Below are 25,011 nucleotides of genomic sequence, written 5' to 3'. Positions count from 1 at the left end.
ATTAATAGTGACTCTTACTCTATTTGCCTTCTTTACCATATTCCAGCTGGGAATTACCTAGTTCTTATTAATTACCCAGCAAGAATTATCCTAATCAGTTTTGAGATATAAAGTATACTTGGAATGTAAAGTCCAAGTTAAGTTACCTCAAATCTAAGCTCTGTATGTGAAATTCTCAATCAAAATTTGAATATACTGTGACTGATTTTAGTTGAAGTTATGTCATCCAAATGCAGAAATGAATGACTTCAGAGATTAATCAACACCTTGACTTCCATTAGAAGTAATGAGGCTTTCAGAGAAGACTGTTTGAAATACAAATTTAATATTCTTTGTCCATTCAGTTAATACTCTTAAAGAAGATAGGCTCTGGACTTTGAGGAAAGTACTTCCTAGTATTCAGACCCAATAAAGGAACAATAAATTTCCTGATTATCTATTGAAGCTTCTTTGTCTCCAAGTAGAAAATACCACACAGTTGTAGGAAAGATCTGATTCAGGTCAGTCTTGGTAATTTAGATTTAATATGGGAATGAAAAGAAACATTCATAGATATTTTATAGTTAAACAAAAGTTTCAATTCTAGCAAGGGAAGAATATTCAAGAGGGTTATCGAGTGAGACCAGTGAGTTGATTGAACTGAAGGCAGGAATCTTGTATTTGTTGCCTGTAGAGGACCACTGCTCAAGCATCAGGGAGTAGCCTTTGTCCTCCTTGTGACTTTTTTACACTCAGGAAACAAGGAAGTAGTCAACAACTCAAGCCTTTAGTCCTATGAATCAAATATTTTTCTTTTAAGAAAACAAAAAAACAAAAACAACCTAGCCCTCATGGAGATGGAGTCTAGTTGATATCCTTCCTACACTGAAGTAGTAAAAACAAGAGCTGTTTCAAGAGAAGTGGTAATGACCAAATGTCAGTATAGCTTTGCCAAAAACAACTCAGGCCAGAGAAACTATATTTCCTCCTTTTGACAAGTTTCCTAGAATGATAGATAAAGAGGTTGTCAAAAGATGTAGCATACTTGATTTTTAGCCAAGCATGTGACAGGGTCTCTCATGCTATGTTTGTGAATAAAATGGAGACGTGTGGGAGTCTGACTCCATGACAAAAGAAAAATATGACAGAAAGAGTGCCAGACTTGAAATTAGGCAGATCTGAGTTCCTATCATGCCTTCAATATTAACTGTGTGATCAAAGGCAAATTACTACCATTCTGAACCTGTTTGCTCATCTCTAAAATGAAAGAGTTGGATTAGATTATCTCTGAGCTTCTAGTTCTAAATCTATGATCTTGACAGGCAAGATCTGGGTGGGATCTAACAAGAGCAAATTTAATGGGTTTGTGGTACAAACAAAAAGGAGACCCTTCTTTTATTCACAGAGTCAATAAATATTTATTAAACATCTAACTGCTGGGGATATAAAGAAGGTAAAAAATAATCCTTACTCTCAAGAAATTCACAATCTAATGAAGGAGACCATGCAAATATCTATATATAAACAAATATAATACAGGACAAATTGGAAATTATCAACAGAGGGAAGGGACTAGCATTAAGGTGGATCAGGGAAGGTTTCTTGTAGAAGCTGGAATTTTAGCTGGTCCTTGAAGGAAGCAAGGAGGTGGAGATAAGAAAGGAGAGGATTCCAGAGATGATTAGAGAAGATGGAGCAAGACAGTGAAAATGTGTCAGGTCAGGAGATCCTGTGTGAGGAGTAGCCAGGAGGCCTGTATCATGGGACTGAAGAGTAAGTGAGTGGTGGAGGAGAGAATAAGGTTAAAAAAACTACTGGAAAAGTGAGAGGAGGTCAGGTTATAAGGACTTTTGAATGCCACACAATGTATTTGATCCTGAGATGATAGGTGGCAGGGCTGGGGTGGGGGTGGGGGGGTCTAACATGATCAGACTTGGGCTTTAGGAAAATTAATTTAACAGCTAGTTGGAGGATGAATTGAAGTAGTCAAGTCTATCCTTGAGACAAGAGTAGTCAACAGATGATCTCAATAGTCCAGGAAAGAAATAATGAGGGCCTGCATCATTGTGGTAGTTGTGTCAGAGGAAAGAAAGATGTAAATATGAGAGATGTGGTAAAAGTTTAGAAACAAGAGGATTTGGGGTGGGGTGGAGCCAAGATAGTGGTGTGACAACAGGCTTTCCAAGGATCTCTGTCTAAAATATTTCAAAAACCTTGAAATTATGACTAAATTTTCGAGAGACAGAACCCTCAGAAAGATTCAGTGAGGCAATTCTCCAGTCCATGGTAACCTAGAAGATCATGGGAAGGCTCTGTTCCACAGGGCTGGAGGGGGCAGCAGCATAGCCAGCATCACCAGGCAGGAGGGAAGGAGCTCCAGCCATCAGGAAACAGTCTGTGGGGAGCCTGGATCCCAGGGAGAACTGGCTCCTGGCAGCAGAATCAGTTTCCTGACCCTCCAACCAGGGATCACCAAGTACATCTTGGAAGATCAATGGGAAAACCTCTGCCAGAGCCAGCCCAGAGCCCAGCCCAGCTTGGTCCTCAGCACAGCCCAGATCCCAGGAAATAGAAGCAGACCCATGGAGCCACCTAGCAGGAGCCTCTGGGCAGCTGCTCCCAGAGCACTCAGCCCATGGAAAGTAAGGGGGCGAGGGCAGACTGTCCAGGTTTCTTCTCTGTGTCTGGGACAGGACTCTTGTGCTTTGTCCATATTCAGACCCTGGTCACAGTCTGGCCCCCCCCCCAGTTGCCCTAGAGCAGGGCCCCTCCTCACAGCTCCAGAGCAGAGGGGAGTGCTTGTGTTCATCCACGGACCACAAGCCAAGAGGCCTCTCGTTAGACTTTGAAGGATCTGAAGTTCTTGGGGGAGGTGTCCCAATACTACTCAAAAGCTTGGGAAGTACCTCAAAACCAGGGCACAGACTGGGGAAATGAGTAAAGAGGAAAAAAAGGGAAAATGGCCATAGACTATTACTTTGGTCCCATGGAAGATCAAAACATACACTCAGAAAATGACAAAGACCAAACTTCTGTATCTAAAGCCTCCAAGAAAAATAGGAGTTGGGTTCATGCTATGATAGAACTCAAAAAAGATTTTGAAAATCAAGTAAGGGAGGTACAGGAAAAACTGGGAAGAAAAATGAGATGCAGGAAAAACATGAAAACCAAGTCAGTAGCTTAGTCAAGGAGATCCAAAAAAATGCTGAAGAAAATACGTTAAAAATCAGTTTAGGGCAAATGGAAAAAAGCAATCCAAAAAAAGTTAATAAAGAGAATACCTTAAAAAGCAGAATAGACCAGATGGAAAAGGAGATAAGAAAGCTCTCTGAAGAAAACACTCCTCCAAATGTAGAATGGAGCTAAAGGAAGCTGATGACTTTGTGAGACATCAAGAAACAACAAAACAATATCAAAAGAATTAAAAACTAAAAAAAATGTGAAATGTCTCATTAGAAAAACAACTACCCCATAGCATAGAGGGACAGAGTGAAAGGAGAGAGAAAATATAATAATTAGTAGTGGGGAAGAATGGATGGAGGGAATTACAATCAGCAACAGCAACTGTGGAAAAATATGGAAGTAACTTCTCTGATAGACTTATGATAAAGAATATGATCCAGCCCAGAGACAGAGCTGATGGCATCTGAACACAGACTGAAGTATATTTTTCCCTTTCTTTCACTTTATTTCTCATGAGGTTTTTTTATTTTTGTGGGGGGGAGAGCAGGGGGGTTATGTTTACTCTTACAAGGAGACTATTTTAGTAATGTGTAAGTAAATAAATAAATAAAAATGAGAATAGAAACAAAAGGACTTGATGGATCTGGGGGAGGTGAGAGAGAAAGTAAAGAGTTGAGGATGACTTCCTAAGTTTTGAGCCTGGGTGACTAGGTGGTACCCTTGTGAGAGAAATCATTTTTCTCTTATATTAATAACCAATTATTGAATTAGGACTGAAGTTTTTCCTCTTTTCTATTTCCTCATTCAGAAATCAGTCCCTTTAGGATACACAATCAGCCTTTAAGTGCAGGACTGATAATGAGGGAAAAAAACCTCAATTCTGATCCAAATGTAAAGAAATTATAGTTTTTGTGAACTGATGGATTCCAGCCCATTGTGTTTTACTCAAATGGGCTGGGGGAAATGAATTCTCCCTTTTGTCTAGATTACCCCAGACAAAGTGGCATGGGTATAGATAAGTCTTTTTGACCAAGACTGAGTGAGCAGTCACCCAGACCTTCATTAAAATAAACCCACCTCTTATAATATTCATTCTTTCATTATTTGTTAGCCAGAGCTGATTTGCACCCTGAGATGTACCCCTTTTAAAGGCTTTATAAGTATTGAAGGTTTCATAGCTTAAGCCTCTGGTTATCAGGAGGACAAATGAGTCAAGGGATTGGCATGAATCAAGTCTTTCCCATATCTGTCTTTATAGTATGGTATTTCCTACTTGGAAGGAGCTCCAGATAGTCAGGAAATAACATTTATTGATCCTTCATTGTGTGCTGAATACTAGGAAGTACAAATACTTGAAAATACAAAAAGGAAAATGGACAACAGAACTGATATCAATGTCAACTACAATAACTTTATGAAAAATTAATCACTATGAACCAGGAAACCAAGAGTTCAGAAAGTTCAGAACTGACAAATCTCTGAACTACTTACTACTGTGGTTGATAAACCTGATTACAATTAACTCAGAAACTCTCTCTCTCTCTCTCTCTCTCTCTCTCTCTCTCTCTCTCTCTCAAAAAGTTTACTCACAAAACTTTACAGTAAAAGAGAAGTTCAGAAGTGGGGAGGTTTTAGGAGAAAAGATAATGAGTTCCATTTTAGAAATGTTGAAGTTAAGATGTTTATCAGACATTCAGTTTGAGATGTCCAATGGGCAGTTGAAAATTCAAGTCTAGAAGATAGGTGAGAAATTAAAGCTGGGTAAGTAGATCTGAGAATCATCAACATAAGAGATAATAATTAAATTCACTGGAGCTGATAAGATCACCAAATGAAACAGTTTATAGGGAGAAGAGAAGGAAGCCCAAAATTGAACCATGGGAATCCACCATTAAAGGGAATCACCTGGATAAAGAACCAACAATATTGAGGAGTGGTCAGACAGAGTTCTAGTTTAGAGAAGTGGCAAGAAAACAAGAGTATCAGGAAGAAGAGACTAATTAACAGTGTCAAAGGTTGAAGAGAGATCAAGAAGGATCAGCAATGAAAAAAAGTTATTTGATTTGGCAAAATAAGAGATCTTTGATAACTTTGGAAAGTGCATTTTCAGTTGAATGATGAAATCAAAAGCAAGATTTTCTGAATAAGTCCAATTCTTTGATGAGGCATGAACTCATCCTTGTCCTGGATGTGTGTGCTAGTAATATGTCTTTTTCTGGCACTAATGTGTTTTTTGGCCATAATGTTATGTTTTTGACAAAGTGAATTTGTTTTACCATGAGTCCTTGTTAACTTGTTGACACTGATAATATAGTCATGATAGCCCTCTTGGCCATGGATCTCCAGAGCCTACCACTAATTTTGGAGTTAGGAAAACCTGACTTTTAATCCTATGTTGGATCCTTACTAGCAGTGTGAACTTTGGTAAATTATCTAATGTCTAAACTTCAGTTTTCTCATCTGAAAAATGCTAAGACACCTACTTCATAAGATTGTTTTGAAGATCAAAATAAGCTAACATATGTTGTGCCTTGTAAAATTTAAAGTACTTTACAAATGCTAGCCAAAGTATTCATATCATCATCATTTTTCATATATATATATATATATATTGTGTGTGTGTGTGTGTGTGTGTGTGAGAGAGAGAGAGAGAGAGAGAGAGAGAGAGAGAGAGAGAGAGGTCAGATAGAAAAGACAGAAGGGTTAATTACAATGACTCGGTTATCTTAAGAGAAATCTGCACAACCAGTGCCAAGGAATCATGTAATCTGAGAGATGGTATCAGACAGAAGAAGCAGAAGAATAATATGCATTAGGGGCAGCTAGGTGGCACAGTGGATAGAGCACCAGCCTTGGAGTCAGGAGTACCTGGGTTCAAATCTGACCTCAGACACTTAATAATTACCTAGCTGTGTGGCCTTGGGCAAGCCATTTAACCCCATTTGCCTTGCAAAAACCTAAAAAAAAAGAATAATATGCATTTATTATGCATCTTCTATGTGACAGGAAACTGTTTCAAGGACTCGGGATACAAAAAAAGAGGCAAGAAACAGACTCTGCCTTTGAGGAGCTCACAATTTATTGGAAGAGACAAGAAGCAAATAAACAAAACAAGTCATAGATGGGATCAATGGGAAATGATTAAGAAAAGGAAGGTGCTAGGATTAAGAGGAGTTAGGAAAGACTTTCTATAGAAGGTGGTAGGAACATGAGGAGGCAATAGCAGAGTGGCAAAGGCAGAAGGAGTTCCTGGATAAAGTCTGGAATCTGGTTCATACTTGCTGAGGTCACAACAGAGATGTCAGGAACAAGGAAAGAGTAAATTCAAATATTGCTTCTCACAGGGACTGTGAATGTGAACTAATCAAGTGCTTTTTTGCAAAGAGTAAACAGAGGCTAAACCTTTTAGAGGCAGGTAGGTTAACTCATGAAGATACTATTGAGAAAGCTCCCTAAAAGTAGGGAGGTTTAGGGCTTAAGGAAGAGCAAAAACCAAATTAGGTTAAAAGCACATTTATAAAACTCATTCACTTTTGACACCCATTAGCTACCTCTATTTTTTCCTTAAGGGGTTTGTAAGTTTGTAAGTTCTAAGTCTGGAGTAATTGTTTAGGCTCCTTAGAAGCGGAAGCCCATCAGAGTACCTTGCTTGGCTATCTAGTAGCCTGGATATTTTCCCTTAATTGGGGGAGAGGGTTAAGGGAGGAATCCACATAGATCAGTACCAAAAGTGATGTATTTTAGGACTTCCCAAAGGAAGGGGAGTTGGCTTTACTATTTATGGATTTCAATCCATTGCAGTTTTTTTTTTGGTCAAGTTAAATAAAAGTCTCATTAAAACTCACTTAATATTGATATTCAAAGCCTTGTTGATCAAAATGTGGTGACATCCACAGAGAAATTTGTATGATATTAACCAACAGAAAGCATTGTTAAATTAAATGAGTCACTAAGACTGTATTTTATTCTACTGAATCAAATAGCTTTATTTTGTTTTTATCAATTTTTAGGGGTTTTTTTTTTTGCAAGGCAAATGGGCTTAAGTGACTTGCCCAAGGCCACACAGCTAGGTAATTATTAAGTGTCTGAGGCTGAGGTCGGATTTGAACTCAGGTACTCCTGACTCCAGGGCTGATACTCTATTCATTGCCACCTGGCTGCCTCCACACTCTTTAAACTAGTTTTATCTGTCATTGTTCGTCTCTGCTTTATAAGATAATTGTTTCTTATAAAAATTAATTGTTCTTCATAAATTCATAAATTTAAGTTCTAACCTGTTATTTCCTCTGTCATTCATCTGTCTCCTTTGGCAAGTAGGTCAGAGATTTGCTGACTAAAGAAGTTTCTGGGCTCTTTTTGTTTCCTGGTTATAGTAATTAATTTTAATTGGTTAAACTTTTGCATGGTTATCATAGTTGACTTTGAAGTCAATTCTATTGTCTGTTTTCCTTTTTGGATTTTCAAAGATGTGTTTAAATAATTCAGGTTAAATCATCTTAACTATACTCTGTGCCTTTTTTTTAATTTTCTTTTAGGTTTTTGCAAGGTAAATGGGGTCCAGTGGCTTGCCCAAGGCCACACAGCTAGGTAATTGTTAAATGTCTGAGACAGGATTTAAACCCAGGTACTCCTGACTCCAGGGCCGGTGCTCTATCCACTGCACAACCTAGCCATCCCTCTTCATGCCTTTTTTATTATTATTCATTTTGATAAATTTTCATATTATCCTTAATGAGTCCATGATCTGTTCATAGATAGCAAAGTCAGTGATAACTTCCACATCAATAACATCTTTTCTAGTCCACTGAAATAAAATCTATTTCAAGTTTTATGGTATTATTTGGTGCTCATTAGTGCCTACACTTTTTTTTTTTAAGAAAGTGTTTATGATATAGAGACATGAGTCTTCTATGTAATCATTGAGTCTCAGATCTCTCAATTCTTTTTCCTGAATCATTCTTTCCCATCTATTTCTCCTCATCCTTACCTTTCTCTGCTTTTGCATTTAAGTATAAGAATTTATGTTGATTTGATTGGGAGCCCTTAATCAGATTCTTTGTGGAATTCTTCTCCCATGTTTCCATCAGCAACCAATATTGTCATAGGTTACAATCATTTTTGAGGTGGTCTTTTTGCAATTAATACTGCAATACATGATGAAATGTCTCATGAACAGTGATTCTTGTAGCTTCTGGGGATATGAGAAAATCCTTTCTGCCAATTTCTTTCTTTGTTTCTCCAAGGAATACCTGTGAACTACTCCCCTCCATTTAGCTTCAACTTCCTTCCTTCTAGTTTCATTAATAGCAAAAAATGTCAAAATCAATGTGGCTCAGTTCCTCCACCCTGAGACATTTTTTTCTTGTTTTTGGCATTGTCCTTTTGATTACCCTGCATATCTTTCTTTCTCTGAATACCCTCCTAGATCTCTCTCTGTGCATTTGACCCAATTTGGGTCAATGTTCACTCAGTGGTCTCTTTGAACAAAGATGCCACATTTAAAATATCCAAATCCAATAACAGCAAACCATCTTTCCATTGAGCTAGAGCTTCCTTATGTCTTCTGTTTTCATTTGTGAAAAGGTCAAGATTAATGTAGAACAGCCCCTCTAGGATAATGTAGTCTTAGTTATATGAAGATTCCACATTTAGAGTTCTGCTAGTGAAATGAAGGCTTAAAGATGATATAAAAGATGATATAAAAGTGTTATGATCCTTAGTACTCTCTGTTGCCTATCCATCACTGCCACTATGCATGTGTAGAGGTGTCACATAGGATTGAGGCCGACTTTTTAGTTTTCTTTAGTTCATAGGTTTCCAAAACTAGATCAGTCATTACTTAATGGTCCACCTATTAATCAGAATCTTTATTACGCTGATCCCAAGATAACTGAGTCTGTCACCAGGACTATACTTGAAGTCTTTTCAGATTGGTACAACCTGTTAGAACTCCTTTACAGAGTCTTCAAACACAGTTATTATCAGGATTACAGCCAGTGCAAGAGGGGCATCTGAATAGATATTCTGTGGAGACATATTCTAGTAAATTCATATCACTTAAATAAGAAAGGGGATGAGGGCAGCTAGGTAGTGCAGTGGATAGAGCACCGGCCATGGAGTCAGGAGGACCTGAGTTCAAATTTGGCCTCAGACCCTTAACAATTACCTAGCTGTGTGGCCTTGGGCAAGCCACTTAACCCCATTGCCTTGCAAAAACTAAAAAAAAAAAAACAAAAGGATGGGAAAATGAGGGTAGGGAGCTGCAGGGGTCCAGCCTTTGTGGGGTCCTCGGAACCTGACAGGGGGGATAGAGTCGGCGAAATGAGTTGAGTCAACAAAGGGGTAAAGGCAGGAGCAGGTTGACTGACTGTCAAGCTGCTTGGATTTATTTTATTTATAGTCTCAGAATCATGTATGCTTCAAGCAAGCTAAGATCATTTCCTTGGTTACAAAAGTGTACAATTTTCATCATCAGTCATATAATTCATGTGGTTACAAGTTTTAATCATGTGACTACAAGTTTAATTGATAATCATATAGTTAATTGATTTTTTTAGGTTTTTTTTTTTTGCAAGGCAAATGAGGTTAAGTGGCTTGCCCAAGGCCACACAGCTAAGTAATCTTCAAGTGTCTGACATTGGATTTGAACCCAGGTACTCCTGACTCCAGGGCCGGTGCTTTATCCACTGCGCCACCTAACCGCCCCATTAATTGATTTTTTATCCCTACTCAGACCATGATGACCTCAACCTGTTAACCTTATTTATTACTACATTGTATAATTGCTAATTCATTTAAAGTTAGTAATTAAGCAATTCTTTTAATGGAGAGTTTTTTATATTTTTTGTGTAAGTAATGTTTTTCTATACACTTCCTTAACAATCTATAGTGAGGGTCTTTATGCTTGTCCACCCATCTGTTAACTCTTACAATAACCAATTTTTCTTTCAGGCCTTGTTGGTAGAAACCACGGTTTCTGCGACTTTTTTATTCTTTCCCTTGAAACTAAGGTTGCTAGAATTCACATATCGGTCACCTGTACTGTTTCCTCACCATCTTTTTCATATATTCCTGTGTATGATAAGGGGGGCAAAACTATTAATTCCCCTGGAATTCTATCTGACCCATCTTGTATCTGTATTCCCTGTATATATTTTGACATCTCCTTGGAATTCCCAGTGTTGGGTTTTCCAGAGATTTCATAATGTTGAAGCCTTTTGTATGCCTCAGGGAGAGGCAGTCCTGTTAAATTTGGATGGAGTTACAATCCATTTTATTCAAGGAATTTTTCTGAAATCCTTCCTTTATTATTATAATATATTATAATATATAGTAATATATAATATATTATAATAATAATTATTATTATTATTCCACTATTAGGGTGAGTAGATATTGCAATCAATAATAGACCTATAAATATTGGTATGCATGGAATCCCTATATATATTGAAGAAGAAAATGTTCCATCAGGCAGTGTGACCACCTTGAGTCTTCTTGCTGCGACTGGGTCAAACAGCTTAGAGACCCTGGCTCCCAAAAGGGAGCAGGAAGGGGTGAGGGAGAAAGAGAACAAAAAAGGAGATATCTCCAAGGATCAACTCACAACAGAATTGGGATATAGTTAATAGAATAGGAATATAAATGAGAATCATTTACATTTTTACATCTACATTTGAAGGGGTTTTAAATAAGCAGTTGCCCCAACTTTAAGAGTTTAGATTTGGCCTGGAATCTGAATTTAATTAGGATCATCATTTAGATGATGGTTTTAGTGTGCCAGTTATGGATAACAATTCTAAAATACTTTTGAACTGTCAAATGTGTTCTTGGCAGAATCTTGTAGCAGTTTTTCAGAAACTCAGAACAGGGTAGATAAGGGGAATCTGGCCCTTCCTATTCCAACTCTTCTAGGCAGATTTGTTCATTTCCCTACCATTAAGTTACAAAATTGTAATAATAAAAATAATAGTTAACATTTATATAGTGCTTATTTAGTTATACTCATTTGATCCTTAATATTACTTGGGAAGTAGGTGCTATTATTATAATTATTAACATTTTACAGATGAGGAAGATGAGGCAGAAGTTACTTTCCCAGGGTCAGATAGCTAGTAAGTATCTGAGGTCACATTTGAACTCAGGTCTTCCTGAGTCTAGGTCCAGTATTTACTGTGCCACCCAACAACCCCTATTGAATATTAGAGTGAACCAATTATGCGCATGATCTGAACTCCCATCTTTGTCATGAAATACTAGATTTCTGAGTCCAAAATTTATATTTGACATATCAAGTTAGATATAAATTAATTTAAATTTATAAAAGAAAAAAATGAAAATGCAAGGATTGGAAATGGAAACAAAAAGAAACAATTAAAATGCAAGAATTTAAACACCCGTGTAACCTGAATCAATACTCATTTATTCACTCACCTACTTAGTCAGTGGGAAATTATTAATGGAATATAAGCAAAACAATTGATAAGAAAAGTAAATTAACCTGTTTTAATGACTCACTCTTATGTCTTGGACCAGGATAATAACTGGACTTGTATAGTTGGATGTAGGGCTGGATAGCCAGGTGAACGATTGGAAAGGATGATTAGAATGAATGTCTTTCATATACTAAGTGTTAAATGTTGTACTTTGTTTTCAAAGACCATGACATCAGGGAATTGATGCCATGACAAAACAAGTGACTTGGATAAAGTGAAGGAGGGTTGACTCCTCTGGACTCATCTGGTCCAATGGAAATGATAATTGAATGAATAGACAGAGAAGATATTCTGTTCCCTATAATCAACACCACCAAAGGTAGTTCAATAGATTGGCTGCAAAGTTGAACAAAAGGTGGAAATAGTAGCGATGAGTCAAGTTTGATGGAATTAGGATTACTTCCCTTGGTAACAGAAATCTAAAGAATACAAAATTGGATTATGGGCTATTTTTAAGATGGGTTCTCACTGACCGCTCTTCATTTCTTCTGAAGTAAGTTATGAATGGCCATTCTAAATATTATTAAACTGGTAAAATGTCAAAATTTTATAGAGGCATCTATTTTTACATCACCTGACTGAAGATGGGAGGAAATGGGATTAATTTCCATTAGATATGACAAGGATAGAGAGGAGGAAAGAGTCCTGAGCATTAAGGACCTTTTTCAACCCTGAATAATTTATTCAAAATTTTAAAAAAATTTTTAAAAATAACCTTGGAGTTTGATCAGATCGCACTTTTCTTGCCCTTACCACCCCAGCCTTCCTCTCCTTCACTTTTCTACCTCTCAACTATAATACTTACCTCTCCACTCCTTTGGCATTTTTGTAATGCCTTGGAATACCATCTAAAGTAGACCCAATTGACATTATTCTTCAATTATTATTTTGCAATAATGTCAATAAATTATAGTGGAGCTCTACCACAAGCTAGCAAAACTTGTTATGAGCCTGATACAGATAACAGGGATGCAAATACCTCCTGAGCTTTTAAGTGATGGCTAGCTGCTCCCCCCAAGCTTTACTACTTGAGCCAATAGAAAATGGTTGCCGCTGGCACACTCAAATTACAGATCTTGTCTTCACAAACTCTGACCTCAAAAACAAGTGTCCCCTGTGGCTGCTGCCTCCTGCTGCCTGCTCATTCCACAGGGAAATTTCCTTTTTCCCAGGAGCTCTGATGGGGGAAAGTGAGGGGAAAAGGAAAGGGCAGGGGTCTCAAACAGTGCTGAGGGAGCTCTGTTAGAGGTAGAACTTCTTATTTGTATATACGGTTTGAGACTAGAGGTTCCATCTCCTTTAATATAACAGAGCTCCCTCAACACTGCTTGAGACCCCTTCCCTTCCCTTCCCTTCCCAAAAAGCTTAGAACCTCTAGTCCCAATCAACCAAACATGCAAAAAATATATTTTTTTTTTGTTTTATGGACCTCTTTGGCAGTCTCCTGAAACCTATGGACTCCAGAATTTTTCTAAATGCATAAAATACATTACAATACAAAGGAATTACAAAGGAAACTAATTATATTGAAATGCTATCAAAATACAAAAAGGGGGAAAAAATTCATGGAGCCCAGATGAAGAAGCCCTGAATAATAAATTCCTAGAAGAGGACCATGCTGCCCATGCCTTTGAATCCTTATAGCATTTGACACAGTACGACACGTAATAAATGGTGATTAAGATGGACAGTTGATTTCCAGGCCATTTAAATATTACACAGGTTTTCCTTGAGTCAAGTAAAAAGGACTAAAATACCTCTTGAAATTCTTTCTTCATCACATTTATCTATGACAATAAGAGAAATGGGCAGTGTGATCTCTAAAATCTCATCCAGTCCTAAATCCCAGGTTCTTATGACAATTTGATGAGGACTAATTATGACTGGCCTATTCTCGCCTCACTTACTCCGTTCTCAGGTTTAAATTCAAGTAATCTGCTCAAAGAGCAAAGCTTCAATTTTTCTGCCAGCCAACTATGACAGCAGCTGTTTCTGCTCATTGCACTTCCTTGGTTTTCCTATATGGCACCCCTTATGTGATCATTATTATTGGCTCATTTTCAATGGCCAAGTTATATTGTAACAACCAAGTTAAAATGTGTTCAGATGACTGCTAACAATATTGAGCTGGCTCTAATGAAAAATCTTGCAGTAACATGCAATTTTAGTAGTGAACTATACTATCATGTATATCTACAATACATATATATATATATATATATATGATCTAGTTTTAGAGGCAAATATTATTGCCATTTTTCTAATTAATGTGGCTTTTTAAAAAATAAGATGTAAACAAAACAAAAAAACAAGAAAACTTAAAAAATAAGATGTAAATAGGGATTTGTTTGTATGATGATTAAACAATTCTGAGGCAGTTTCTGGCTAATTTAATCATTTATTAATAAGGCTAGCACATTATTAATAGAGATGGAAATTTGGTCATATTTCTTAGACCAAAAATCCCTAATGGCAGTGGGCTCACAGTTTATACGCTCTTTGAAAAATAGGTATTCCTAATGGGTAGCAATCAACTTTGATTAGTTAACACCAAGGGAGATGGGTTAAATGAAAATCAAGGTCTTAGGGTATGTGACCTCCTACATCCAAATCTTGGGCAATGAGACATCAATTTTCATATCATTTGTCTAACAAAAGGAAGGATGATCTACATTTTCCCAGACCTGTCCAAGTAAAGACAATGAGCAGGAAAAGTACCCATTAGCCTAAAATTAGAATTTCTTTTACTGTCTGATTAAATCCTGTCCCGGGTAAATCTGTAAGAGATGTCTCACACTCGTCAGTTTCTGACTGAGGAAGTAGAAAAGAGTAATAATTAATTATAAAATGCAAGAGTCATTTCTTACAGGTGGTATTATTATTTAAATACCAGTCTTGGAGGCAGGAAAAATTAGTTTCAAATCTCTTCTTCACCACCTATTTATTGTCCAATCCTAGGCAAGTAACTTACTCTCAGTATTCTGGCAGACTATCCATTGCAAGGAAGTGCTGAAATACATTGGCAGAAATGTTTTCTTATCTAGTTTTAGTAAGGTTACAGGCCCAGTCCCCTTCTTTAATCCTTTTGTTTATTTGATGGCTTCTAATGATGGCTAAATTTATAATTTTTAAAAATATCATTCTGTGCATAAGTTATCTCAGGAGATAGTGAAAATAAAATTATTTATCAAACTGCCAGTCACTAAATGCTATTCACAGAAATAATGAAATGGGTCCAGTTGGGGTCAGTGACACAAACATAAATCCTGCTGTGAGGAAGGTATCAGTTAGATGCCTTGGACTAAGATCTAGGTGTCTGACTAGCATGTCAGAAAAATGGAACAGGTCCAAGTTCTAGTGTCAATTAGTAATGAAAGTGCACTTGTAAGAGGCTGCTACCTGGATAAATTGGAAAGTAAGGGAGGGAGGGAGGGAGGGAGGAAGGAATGGAGGGAAGGAAAGGGAAGAAATTTACTTAATGAAATGTAATTTGCTTAATGTAATGTAAATTTGTCTAAATTTGGGGTCGATTGGACTTTTTTTTTTGTTAATCTCCCCTACTCTGGAAAATAGAGGGACAATCACTATCAATCAGGACTGTTTGGATGCTCAGTGAAGTTCAGTGTGCATTTCAAAACCAATATACATTGCTGTATATAATTTCATATTAGCCAAATTTTAAGTCAGAACTGTTTATTGTCTACAGGAGACATCAATATTAATCTTCACATATTAAATGTGATACTTCAAAAATGACCATTATTTGAATCTCAAAAGACAAGGTTATAGATCAGCTAATGATTGTGCAATATTTATATTTGCAGAAAATTCATTTTGACTACCTACACCACACACCCATTATTCCAGAAGCTGCAAAGTTAGGCAGCTGGCCTATAGATTGATTTTTTTTTTTTTGCGGTGACATAAAAGAATCACAAGGGCAGGAAAAGGTTAGAATTTATAAAGGCTAATAGTAGAAGAGAGGAGTAGGGGAAGAGGTAGCTCCTATTACAAAAGCCTCAAGGAATGACCTGGAGAAAATAAATTTTGGAAACACATACATTGCTATGTAAATACAATCTGGATCCTCAGCACCTGCCAAATTGGTGGAGAGAACTGGCAACCTCTCGCAGGAAGGCTCCTATGTTACAGGTATGGGAAAGCAATAACCTGTTTCCATGTTGAGTTAATTATCTCAGGAAGAAGTCTTCATTTAGGCAGAAAGTATCCAAGTTTCCACAATATACATGACTTCATTGAAAGAACATTGGAGTCAGCCCACCATGGTTGGATTCCTAGGCTTCATCACTTACATTTCCTGGGTGAGGTTGACAAAATCCTTTAACCTAGTTTCTTCATTTATCAAATAATCCCATTTGGAGTTTTCTTGTCAAGCATACTGGAGTAGTTTGTCATTTCCTTCTTTAGCTCATTTAACAGATAAGGAAATTGAGTCTTAACAGGGTTAAGTGACTTGTCCAGGGTCCCACGGCTGATGCCTGTGACTGGTTTTGAATTTGAGTCTTCCTGATTCAAGGTTTGTTGCTTTTAATCTAAATTGCCACCTTGCTTCCAGTTCAAAGGACTCCCCCAAATTAGGATAGCTAAGTAGCTTGGTGGGTATAGTGGGCCTAGAATCAAACTCGTCTTCTCGAGTTCAAATCTAGCCTCAGACATGAGCAAATCACTTAATTCGTTACCTCAGTTGCCTCATTTGTAAAATGAGCTGGAGAGGGGAAATGGCAAAGCACTCCTGTATCTTTGCCAAGAAAAACTCCAAATGGGGTCACAAAGAAGCAAACACAATTGAATAATACATTCCTCACAGAAAGGTATAATAAATCACTTTTGTCACCTTAAAGAATCATATGACTAAGTTATTATCTCTAAGCAACCCTTCATTTAGAGTTTGGGGTCACTGTAACCCAAATATTTCTTGAGTACATAACAAGGCCTGCTGATGATAGACAGCCACAATAGTGGTGGTGACAGAACTGATGAGGTTCCTCCAAAGATTCCAGGGTTAATATAACTCATATGATGACAGAACTCCATGGAGTTTGTTCCCCAATAGTGGAGGGGAGGCTGCTGTATCTTCCTGAATACCAAAATAATGCTAGGGGACCAAAATACCATGTGAACTAGGCTGAATTGTTCTTTCCTTTAATGACACCCACAACCAATGTGCTCCTTTTCTGTCACACCATTTATTTTCATATTTCCAGGAAAGGAATGGGGGGCATTTCATAGGAGACAAATTGGGTTGAATGAGACATTATGTGGCAAAAAGGAAAAGAAGTTTTGATTTATGCTAGAATCAGTGAAGTAATTTCTCTATGCAGGACAAAGACAGACTGAAAGGAATATGGGTCAAGTTAAGAAAGTTCAAAAGAATGAATAAAACTAAAAGAAAAACAGAAGGAGCTTAGTCATCTAATTTAAAGAAAAACTGATAAACTTTTTTTCTAGGACCTCTACCTCCATTGAGGTCCATGGCAAATGGGGGGAGGGTGCAGTATCTTCAATGTTCATCTTTTGGTGAATATTAACAAGTTCTCTGAAAGGGAAAGTTGAGGCTAACTCATAAGACTAGCGGGTAGGTGGCATAGTGGATAGTTAGGAAGACTCATCTTCCTCAGTTAAAATCTGACATCAGGCTCTTCCTAGCTGTATAACCCTGGGAAAGTCATTTAACCCTGTCTGCCCCAGTTTCCTCATCTGTAAAATGAGAGGGAGAAGAAAATGACAAACCTCTCCAATATTTTTGCCAAGAAAATGAGGTCATGAAGAATTAGGCATGACTAAACAACAACATGGAACTGAGTTATCATTTCAGGTCGATTCCTGTCTTGTAGCAACACAGGTTTTTTTTTTCATTGTTTGTTTAGTTTTCTTTGGGATCAGATCTACAATTTCAATTAATGGAGAGGACTTCTGGTGTGGAAACCCACTATGTCTGAGAAAGTTCCTAGAGGACAATGAGCAATTAAGAGATTCATGTGCATCAAGAGAACTACTATCCAGAAGCAATACTTAAGCCCAAGTTTTCCAAACTCTTAAGTCTGGCTTAATACCCCTCCCACCTATTTGTTTCTTAGAGAAATGACTACATGGTTGCTGTGGTTATCCTATCACAGGGACAGGGAGAGGGTATGTAGAGAGTGGTGTGAACATGATTCTGCCAACCTGATTGGGAATGGACTAGCATAGTGTTTCTTAAATTAGTAATACATGACTTTAGTCTCTGTAGGCGAGTAGTCCTAAAGAAGACAAACTCAAACTGTAGCATGCTAAATGGTTGGTTAGAGTAGTAATGTAGATCATTAATACAATCTTTTTTCTCCCATTAACACTGCAACATCCCAATCTTCTGAGGCATGGGTTTGCTCATTTTGAGCTTGCCTGTGAAATCACAGAATTTTAGCATTAGAAGAAAGATTAGGAGGGGCAGGAAGCTAAGAAAAGGTCAGCAAGCTCTACATTTTATGAGTCTGCCTTGAAAAATCTTCCCAATACCAAAATAATTAGGTGGTCCAATATTAATCCTACATTGCACAGACCCTGCCAAGCAAGGGTCACCAGTCATAAAATAGCCTTTCTGTCTGTATTTGATCCAAGCTAGGGATTCTGCAGCTATGATTTATATACTCTATCTTTCTTGAGGGCCTCTAAACACTTTCCCAAAGCAATTGTTTTCAGACTTGAAGAATTACAAAGGAGTCACTCAGGAACACATTAAGAGGTGCTGGGCTCTAAATCTGTCCTGAAGTGAAGCAACATAAAAATACATTAAAAATCATAATGGTCCTATCTATCAAAATCTTCCATCAATGAGGGAGTAATTCTCAAGGATTACTCTGACCTACCTTTTGTGTTTTAATAAAGTAACAGTTCTTTAGTTAAACAAAGAAGCTTTCCTTTCAAAATTATTGTTAATGCCAAAGCTCCCATTTCAGAACATCTTTTAAGTTCAAGGTCAGGCTAGATTTCTAAACACTCAATGAAAAAACTGTTTTACATACTGAAACATTTTCTATTTGCTATGGCCATGTTCACTGCATGTCATAAATCATAGATTTTGTTTTCAAATTACCCTTTCTATGGATGGTTTTTGTCTCAGAAAGCTAATGTTCCTAAGTACTTTTTAGTGTGGAAGAAGAAAGAAAAAAACCACAAGTCCTTTAGACAAACAATTTTGTAAGATTTATATTCCTTCCATTGCACATACATGGGTTATATACAAATTAGTAACACAAGTTACTGCTTCAATTCCATTACATTTTTTGAATTACTGTTACAGCAGGTGCTTAGTATATTAAAACATTAAGTTGGAAATCATAACCTATAAGAGTTAGATATGACACTGAAAATACTGCACGTTGTAATTGGAGGAAAATTCAAATATATGTTTAATTGCTGTAACAAACTAAGTAGCAAGGTAAGTAACAATGACAAATAGCTACTACAGCTCACTTTGTATGTATGCAGTTAGATTTTCCAATCCCCTTCAATAACCCTTCCCTTAAAGGAGCAAAGCAAAAACATAAAAATCCTGACAAATGTCTCAAAGAAATTTTATTCTCCTTAATACTTAAGGCCTGTCACATGAAATGTACTACTATCTATGACTTTATACAATTACTGAGTCAAATATAAAAGAAACCACACTTGGTAGGGGAAAAAAAGGAAAGAATGATTCTTTGAATTTACTGCTTTTAATTGTATTATGAGATGAAAAGACAACAGAACCCTGTTTACTACTTACATGAAAAAATTTTTTTAAAAAGAATCACTGCACAAAATACAAAGGGTAGGATTATACTGCTGTATTAAAATTTTTCACCAGAACTGTATTTTTCATTTTATGTTCATGCACAAATGCGTGTCTCCACAGCAAAACTGTTTTCAAAGTGTCGGATCTTGATGCAATTGTCAACTTCACGTTTTTGAATACCTAATATGGATAAGAAAAATGAATAAAGCCTTTTGAATTTTATGTAAACATTTATTAAGTCCCTAAACTTTGGTCAGTAACAAATTTTAGAACTGAGAAGATTCAGAGCAGGTTAGAATACTTTCTATCATCAAAGAGCTGGGCTTCATGAAATAAAGTGATATTGCTGCACTTTCTATCTTCACTAGTCTGACAGAGGATGTAAAACCTCCCACCACATTAAAAGGCTCACCTGGAAGACCTTTCTCAGTAAAACAGAAATGTTTTGTAATTCATCAAGCTGTTGGATGTTTCTTTTAGGAAAACTGCTTTACCTGTTTCCCCCAAGGTTATGGCTTTTACTGTGCACACTTTTCTTCCTATCTGGTAGTGTTTCATCCATTCAAATAGCTTAAACTAAAACTCCCATATGAATAGTTCCCCATCGACAAATGGCACAGACCACGACACTTCTGGTCACCTTGCTGTGCCAGTCACCATTGCACTTTTGGTTCTTCTTTCCTAACCATCTCCCTACAAAGAGATGCTAAGTCTTGTTTATATATATTCTATTTTCAAAGTACGTATCTCTTTTTCCCAGTTAGGAGATAACTGCAACCCAACAGATATGCTCCTGATCCTTGTCTCTTCTCATTCCAATCAAGACTGCTGTCAGACTGATAATACCAGTGACCCAGAATGACAATTTCCAAAAGGAAAACTATTCCAAACCAAAGAATCCTTAATTTCAAATACCTGAGTATTCACTTGAGAAGCCATTCAAGTACAGCACAAACCTGTGAAATGAGGCCCAACCAAAACTGGCATTCTTAAAAGTTGGAGTGGGCAGCTCATTGGAGCATCATTTCAAGTAATTTTTGACCTCTGTTCTCAACTTGAAAAGAATGGTTTAGAATACAAAAAAAAAAAAAAGCCATAGCATATTAGCAGCTCCCATTAAGGACTTGAGTTTTTGAGGTTCACGAGGTCCTTTCTTCATAATCAACTTGGGATATAAGGAGCACAAACATGTTTCATTATGGATCAATACTATACCAAAGCTTTCCCTTACCACAACACAACCTAGATTCAAATTCTATCTCCAATACTAATTGTGCAACCTTAGGCAAGCCACTTATTATTGTTAATAATAGTTTACCGTGGGTCTCAGTTTACATATCTGTAAAATCAAAAGACCAGAGTAGGTGGTCTCAGGTCCCTTTCAGCTCCAGTTTTTAGGAGAGACAGGATAACACTGTGGAAGCAACACTGACCCAAGAAGTCAGGGGATCTAGATTTGATTCTTATCTCTGATGCTAACTACCTGTGTGACCTTGGACAAGTCACCAAATATCTCAGGGCTTCATCTGTAAAATAAGAGTTGGCCTGGATGGCTTTTTAGATCTTTTTCAGCCTGGAGCTAGGATCCAGTCATAGCAAGATCACTAAGTCAAAAGCTTTTAGGGTTTAATGGGAATATAATTCAACTGCAACTCTTCTACCCAGGTCTAAGGCTTTAAGGAAGTATTTACCTTTAATGCTTTCTTTGCGCTGCAATTTGTAAGTTTCCTTGCCGTGGCACAGTCGATAAATAAAGAAACCCAACTGATCAACATTTTCAATGCGGTCAGTGATGATCATATGTTCATGAATCAGATAGGATTGAGGCAAATAGGTTCCGGCCTACATTAAAAAAAAAGAATACAAATATATCACCATACCCTCTCCGGGGAAATAAAAACAACCACAAGAAGTCCCAATCTTTATAGGTTAGATGACTAAAGTAAACATTAAGTTTCTAAATATAAACACTAAAAATGACAAAATTATGGAACTCGAATAAGTCCTCAGATGTTAAAGCATTATTTCCTTTTCAAAATTCTGAAATGTTTTTTAGTGAAAATATGGGTTTCCTGAAGTGAATCTCTTCATCCCATAAGTCCATGATAATATCAGTGGACAGAATTAAGAATTTTCTTTACCCTGATGTTGATGAGCAATTCCAATAAGCTTTTGGGAGGCATTACAATGGAAGTATTCAGAGGAATCACATAACATTTATCCAAATTAAGGTCGAGATAGGCTGTGAGTTTCTGTAAGGAAAAAAAAGGGAGTATTTTAGTCACATAATTTGAATATTTATAGGATTAGCAGAAACTACATTTTAATATTTTATATGGAACTGACTGTAGAAAATGTAAAAGAGTTTCTCACTTTCATAATAAATCACTCTGATTTAAATGAATTTAGAACCTGGTGGAATAGGGAGAGAGGAAAAAGAAGAACAAAAATTACTTGTACGTATATATATTATAGCTAACACTCTCAATCTTCATTTAACTACTAAGGCTAGTTGGGAGTTTCATTCCACAATTGTAAAGGTTCTCAATGATTTTTCAGAATGCTAGCTGAGAGTAATTAACACAAACTCTAGAATTTTTCTTTATTGCTGATGGAGAATATTTATAAAGATAATAAAAAATAGTGCATAATACCCTGGCTTAGGAAATGTAGTCAAGAAGTAGAAACACAGTGGATAATATGGTAGATAGTCTTCTGGCTGGCATTTAAAGACAAGGTCCAGATCCTACTACAAAGGTACAAATGCCCTCAGGTTAATGAATTCATCCATAATTAATCAAAACCTGTGTGTGTATCTTTCAGGGTCAGAGTAAACATAGTTCACTTAAAAAAAAAAAAAGAGACCACGAAGGCTCTAAATAACTTGGTCCTGTGTTATCAAATAAGTGAACCAAGTTAATGAAATAAATAATAGGCTTTTTACAACTCAGCCCAGGGAGCTCACCTTGTGAAAGTCATGAACAATGTTGGCAGGATCACTATCGGCAAACTCTGGGACTGGAACGCTGATGAATTCGACATTATCTTCCTCAAGGATCTTAATATTTTCCTCAATTGTTTGGTAGCGAGCAGCTGGTGCATTTGCCGAGGGCTCATTTAGGATCAAGTCATCTTTGATGTATCTTATTCCGCAGTAGTAGACATCATCCTGCTACAAGGAATTTAAAATCATCACCATGATTCACTGAGAGCCTAAGCTTTTTTTAAAAAATGAAGCCTTACTTAAGCTACTACTTTTAACTCAAGTATTTTGCTTGCAAACTCTTATTTTAAAATGTCAAATAGGACAGATTAATTACAGCTCTCCAAGCATGGGTTTTTTAAAGATCAGATTCTGAAGTCAAGAACCAGTTTAAAATTGTTTCTGAGAAAGAGGAAAAGGAGTAGCAGGGTTTGAGTACTGGTTTTTCTTTTGCATCCTTAAACTTGTCAGGGAAGAGAATATAAAAGTCATTATTCATCTGGTGACAGGTAAATTTAAAGAGAGCATGCATACAAGCACACCCCTGGCTTAATAAGTCATAATACATTTTTGTGGTGATGTGCCTCTAAAACAAAGGAGGTTTTCTGAGGAAAGAAAAGGCTTTCCAAAGTTTTCAGCATTTGCAGAAGCTCAAGTCTGCCATTTCTGCTCTTGGCCTACAACCAAAAGATCTTTTTTTCTGAAATCTGTCTGTGAATTGATGCATGTGTGGAAGTACTTTTTATAAGACTTGTTCTTACAGAAAGACTTTGAGTCTAAAATAGAGAAAAAGGTTCTCCACAAATAAAAACATGATATACAAATGTCATATGCTATGGCTGTTTAAAACAAAGTGAATAGTGAAAAGCTACTAAGCTTCTCTGTCTATAGCATACTCTTATTGGGAGGAAGGAAAAAAATGAGATAAACAGACCAGAGTCCCTCTGGTCAAGAGAAGCCCACAATCTATTAAATTAAGAACCTCCAGAGGTGGCTAATTAGAGGAAAACTCTTTTCAGTTGTGTGACCCTAAGGAAGTTAAATGACTTGCCTCAGTTTCCTCATTTGTAGATTAAGGATAATAGTAATGGCATCTACCTCCCAGGGTGGCTGTGAAGTTCAAATAAAGTAATAATTTTAAGGCACTATATAAATATTAGCTCTTATGTTTTTTGAAAACCCTTAAATCCTATTTTAAAGGGATTGAAGTACGGAAGCAAGGAGGATTTTCCTTAGAAATAAAGGGATGATGGGTGGCTAGGTGGCACAGTGGATAGAGCACCTGCCCTGGAGTCAGGAGTACTTAAGTTCAAATCTGGTCTCAGACACTTAATAATTACCTAGCTGTGTGTGTGTGGCCTTGGGCAAGCCACTTAACCCTGTTTGCCTTGCAAAAAACCCTAAAAATAAAAAAAAAATGGACGATTTTGACTAACTATCCAATAAACAAACAAATTTGATTTGCTAAACTTTGGTCAACATAATTGTGCAGCTTACCATTCATCCAACTATTTGAGGTAAAGGCCAGAGAACCCCAGAGAAGTTATGCAATACCAAACCCTCATTGTATGTAGGAAGAAATTAAGTCCAGAGAGGTTCTGACTTGATCCAGTGAGCTGTTATTGTAGAGCAGAAGCAGGTACAAAATACAAGTATCCTGGCTCATCATCCACCAGCTTTTGTATTTCACTGAGATACATTTCCACAGTTACTGGTGAACTGTCCATCACCTTATGGTGCTTCTTCATTCAAGGATGTTTTATACACAGAACCATTATTAAAATATTAGAAACCAGGCAACAGCTCGTAAGAATTTCCTGGGACTGGGAAAGCAGGGTTCTTCTCTGGGAAAACACCATGGTTTCAGAGTAAAAGTCCATTAAAAGCTTCAAGGAAAAATACTGTGTGTGAATGGACAGGCTGCTGTGCTGAATAATTTTTTAAAAATAAAATTTTTCTCACTAATCTATTTTTAGATAAACTATTCTCACTGAAGTTATTATAAAGATCAAAAGTTAGCCCTAGAGCAAGGGTTCTTAATCTGAAATCTGTGAATTTTTTTGAAAATATTCTGATAATATGAAAAATAAAATATTTTGATATTTTCATAAATTTCCTGTGATCCTATAAATTTTTAAAATGTGTTTAAAGATATCCTTCTGAGGAGTCTATAAGCTTTGCTAGACTGTTAAGAGTCTGAATCAAAAAAAAAAATTCAAAATTCCTGTCCCTAGTGAATGAAATAGTAAATATAAGATTAAATTTACCACTTTGTGTTTTATATTGATATGCTAACAGGGTACTAAAACTACTGAATTGAAAATAGGAGGGTATAATTATTAAGACGATGATGTTTGTCCTTTGTTCTCCAAGAAGACCATGATAAGCACCTGAATTGGATTTGAATAAGGGGGTGTTGTGCTAAGTCACCAGCCTTACTTTCTCCTCCAGGGTCATCTGAGTCCAGTGGCCAGATATGGATCATCAAATGGATTGGGGATGGCTCTGGGTGAAGTAACTTGCCCAAGGTCACATAGCTAGTAAGAATCAAGTGTCTGAGACCAGATTTGAACTCAGATCCTCCTGACTCCAAGGGC

At 36.8% G+C, this 25,011-nt stretch overlaps 1 protein-coding gene across 2 annotated transcripts in view; it reads right to left on the bottom strand.

Annotated features, from left to right (window-relative positions):
• Nucleotides 1-18,837: 18,837 nt before the first annotated feature.
• Nucleotides 18,838-25,011, bottom strand: part of ITM2B (integral membrane protein 2B) — a 30,405-nt gene continuing 24,231 nt past the window's right edge. Inside the window, exons 3-6 of one of the 2 annotated variants that reach the window (XM_074217118.1) lie at nucleotides 22,397-22,600; nucleotides 21,573-21,683; nucleotides 21,123-21,273; nucleotides 18,838-19,611 (exon numbers count right to left, since the gene is read on the bottom strand). In XM_074217118.1, coding sequence (XP_074073219.1) covers nucleotides 19,526-19,611; nucleotides 21,123-21,273; nucleotides 21,573-21,683; nucleotides 22,397-22,600 — 552 coding nt within the window. In that variant the 3' untranslated portion in view covers nucleotides 18,838-19,525. Of the gene's footprint in view, nucleotides 19,612-21,122; nucleotides 21,274-21,572; nucleotides 21,684-22,396; nucleotides 22,604-25,011 lie in introns of both variants that reach the window. The other variant, XM_074217117.1, reaches the window with a different exon arrangement.

Source organism: Macrotis lagotis, chromosome 1, assembly GCF_037893015.1.
Source record: "Macrotis lagotis isolate mMagLag1 chromosome 1, bilby.v1.9.chrom.fasta, whole genome shotgun sequence".
In the NCBI taxonomy this organism is placed as follows: Eukaryota; Metazoa; Chordata; class Mammalia; order Peramelemorphia; family Peramelidae; genus Macrotis; species Macrotis lagotis.
The sequence above is the reverse complement of the archived record's forward strand: the minus strand, read 5'-3'. Positions and strand labels throughout refer to the sequence as shown.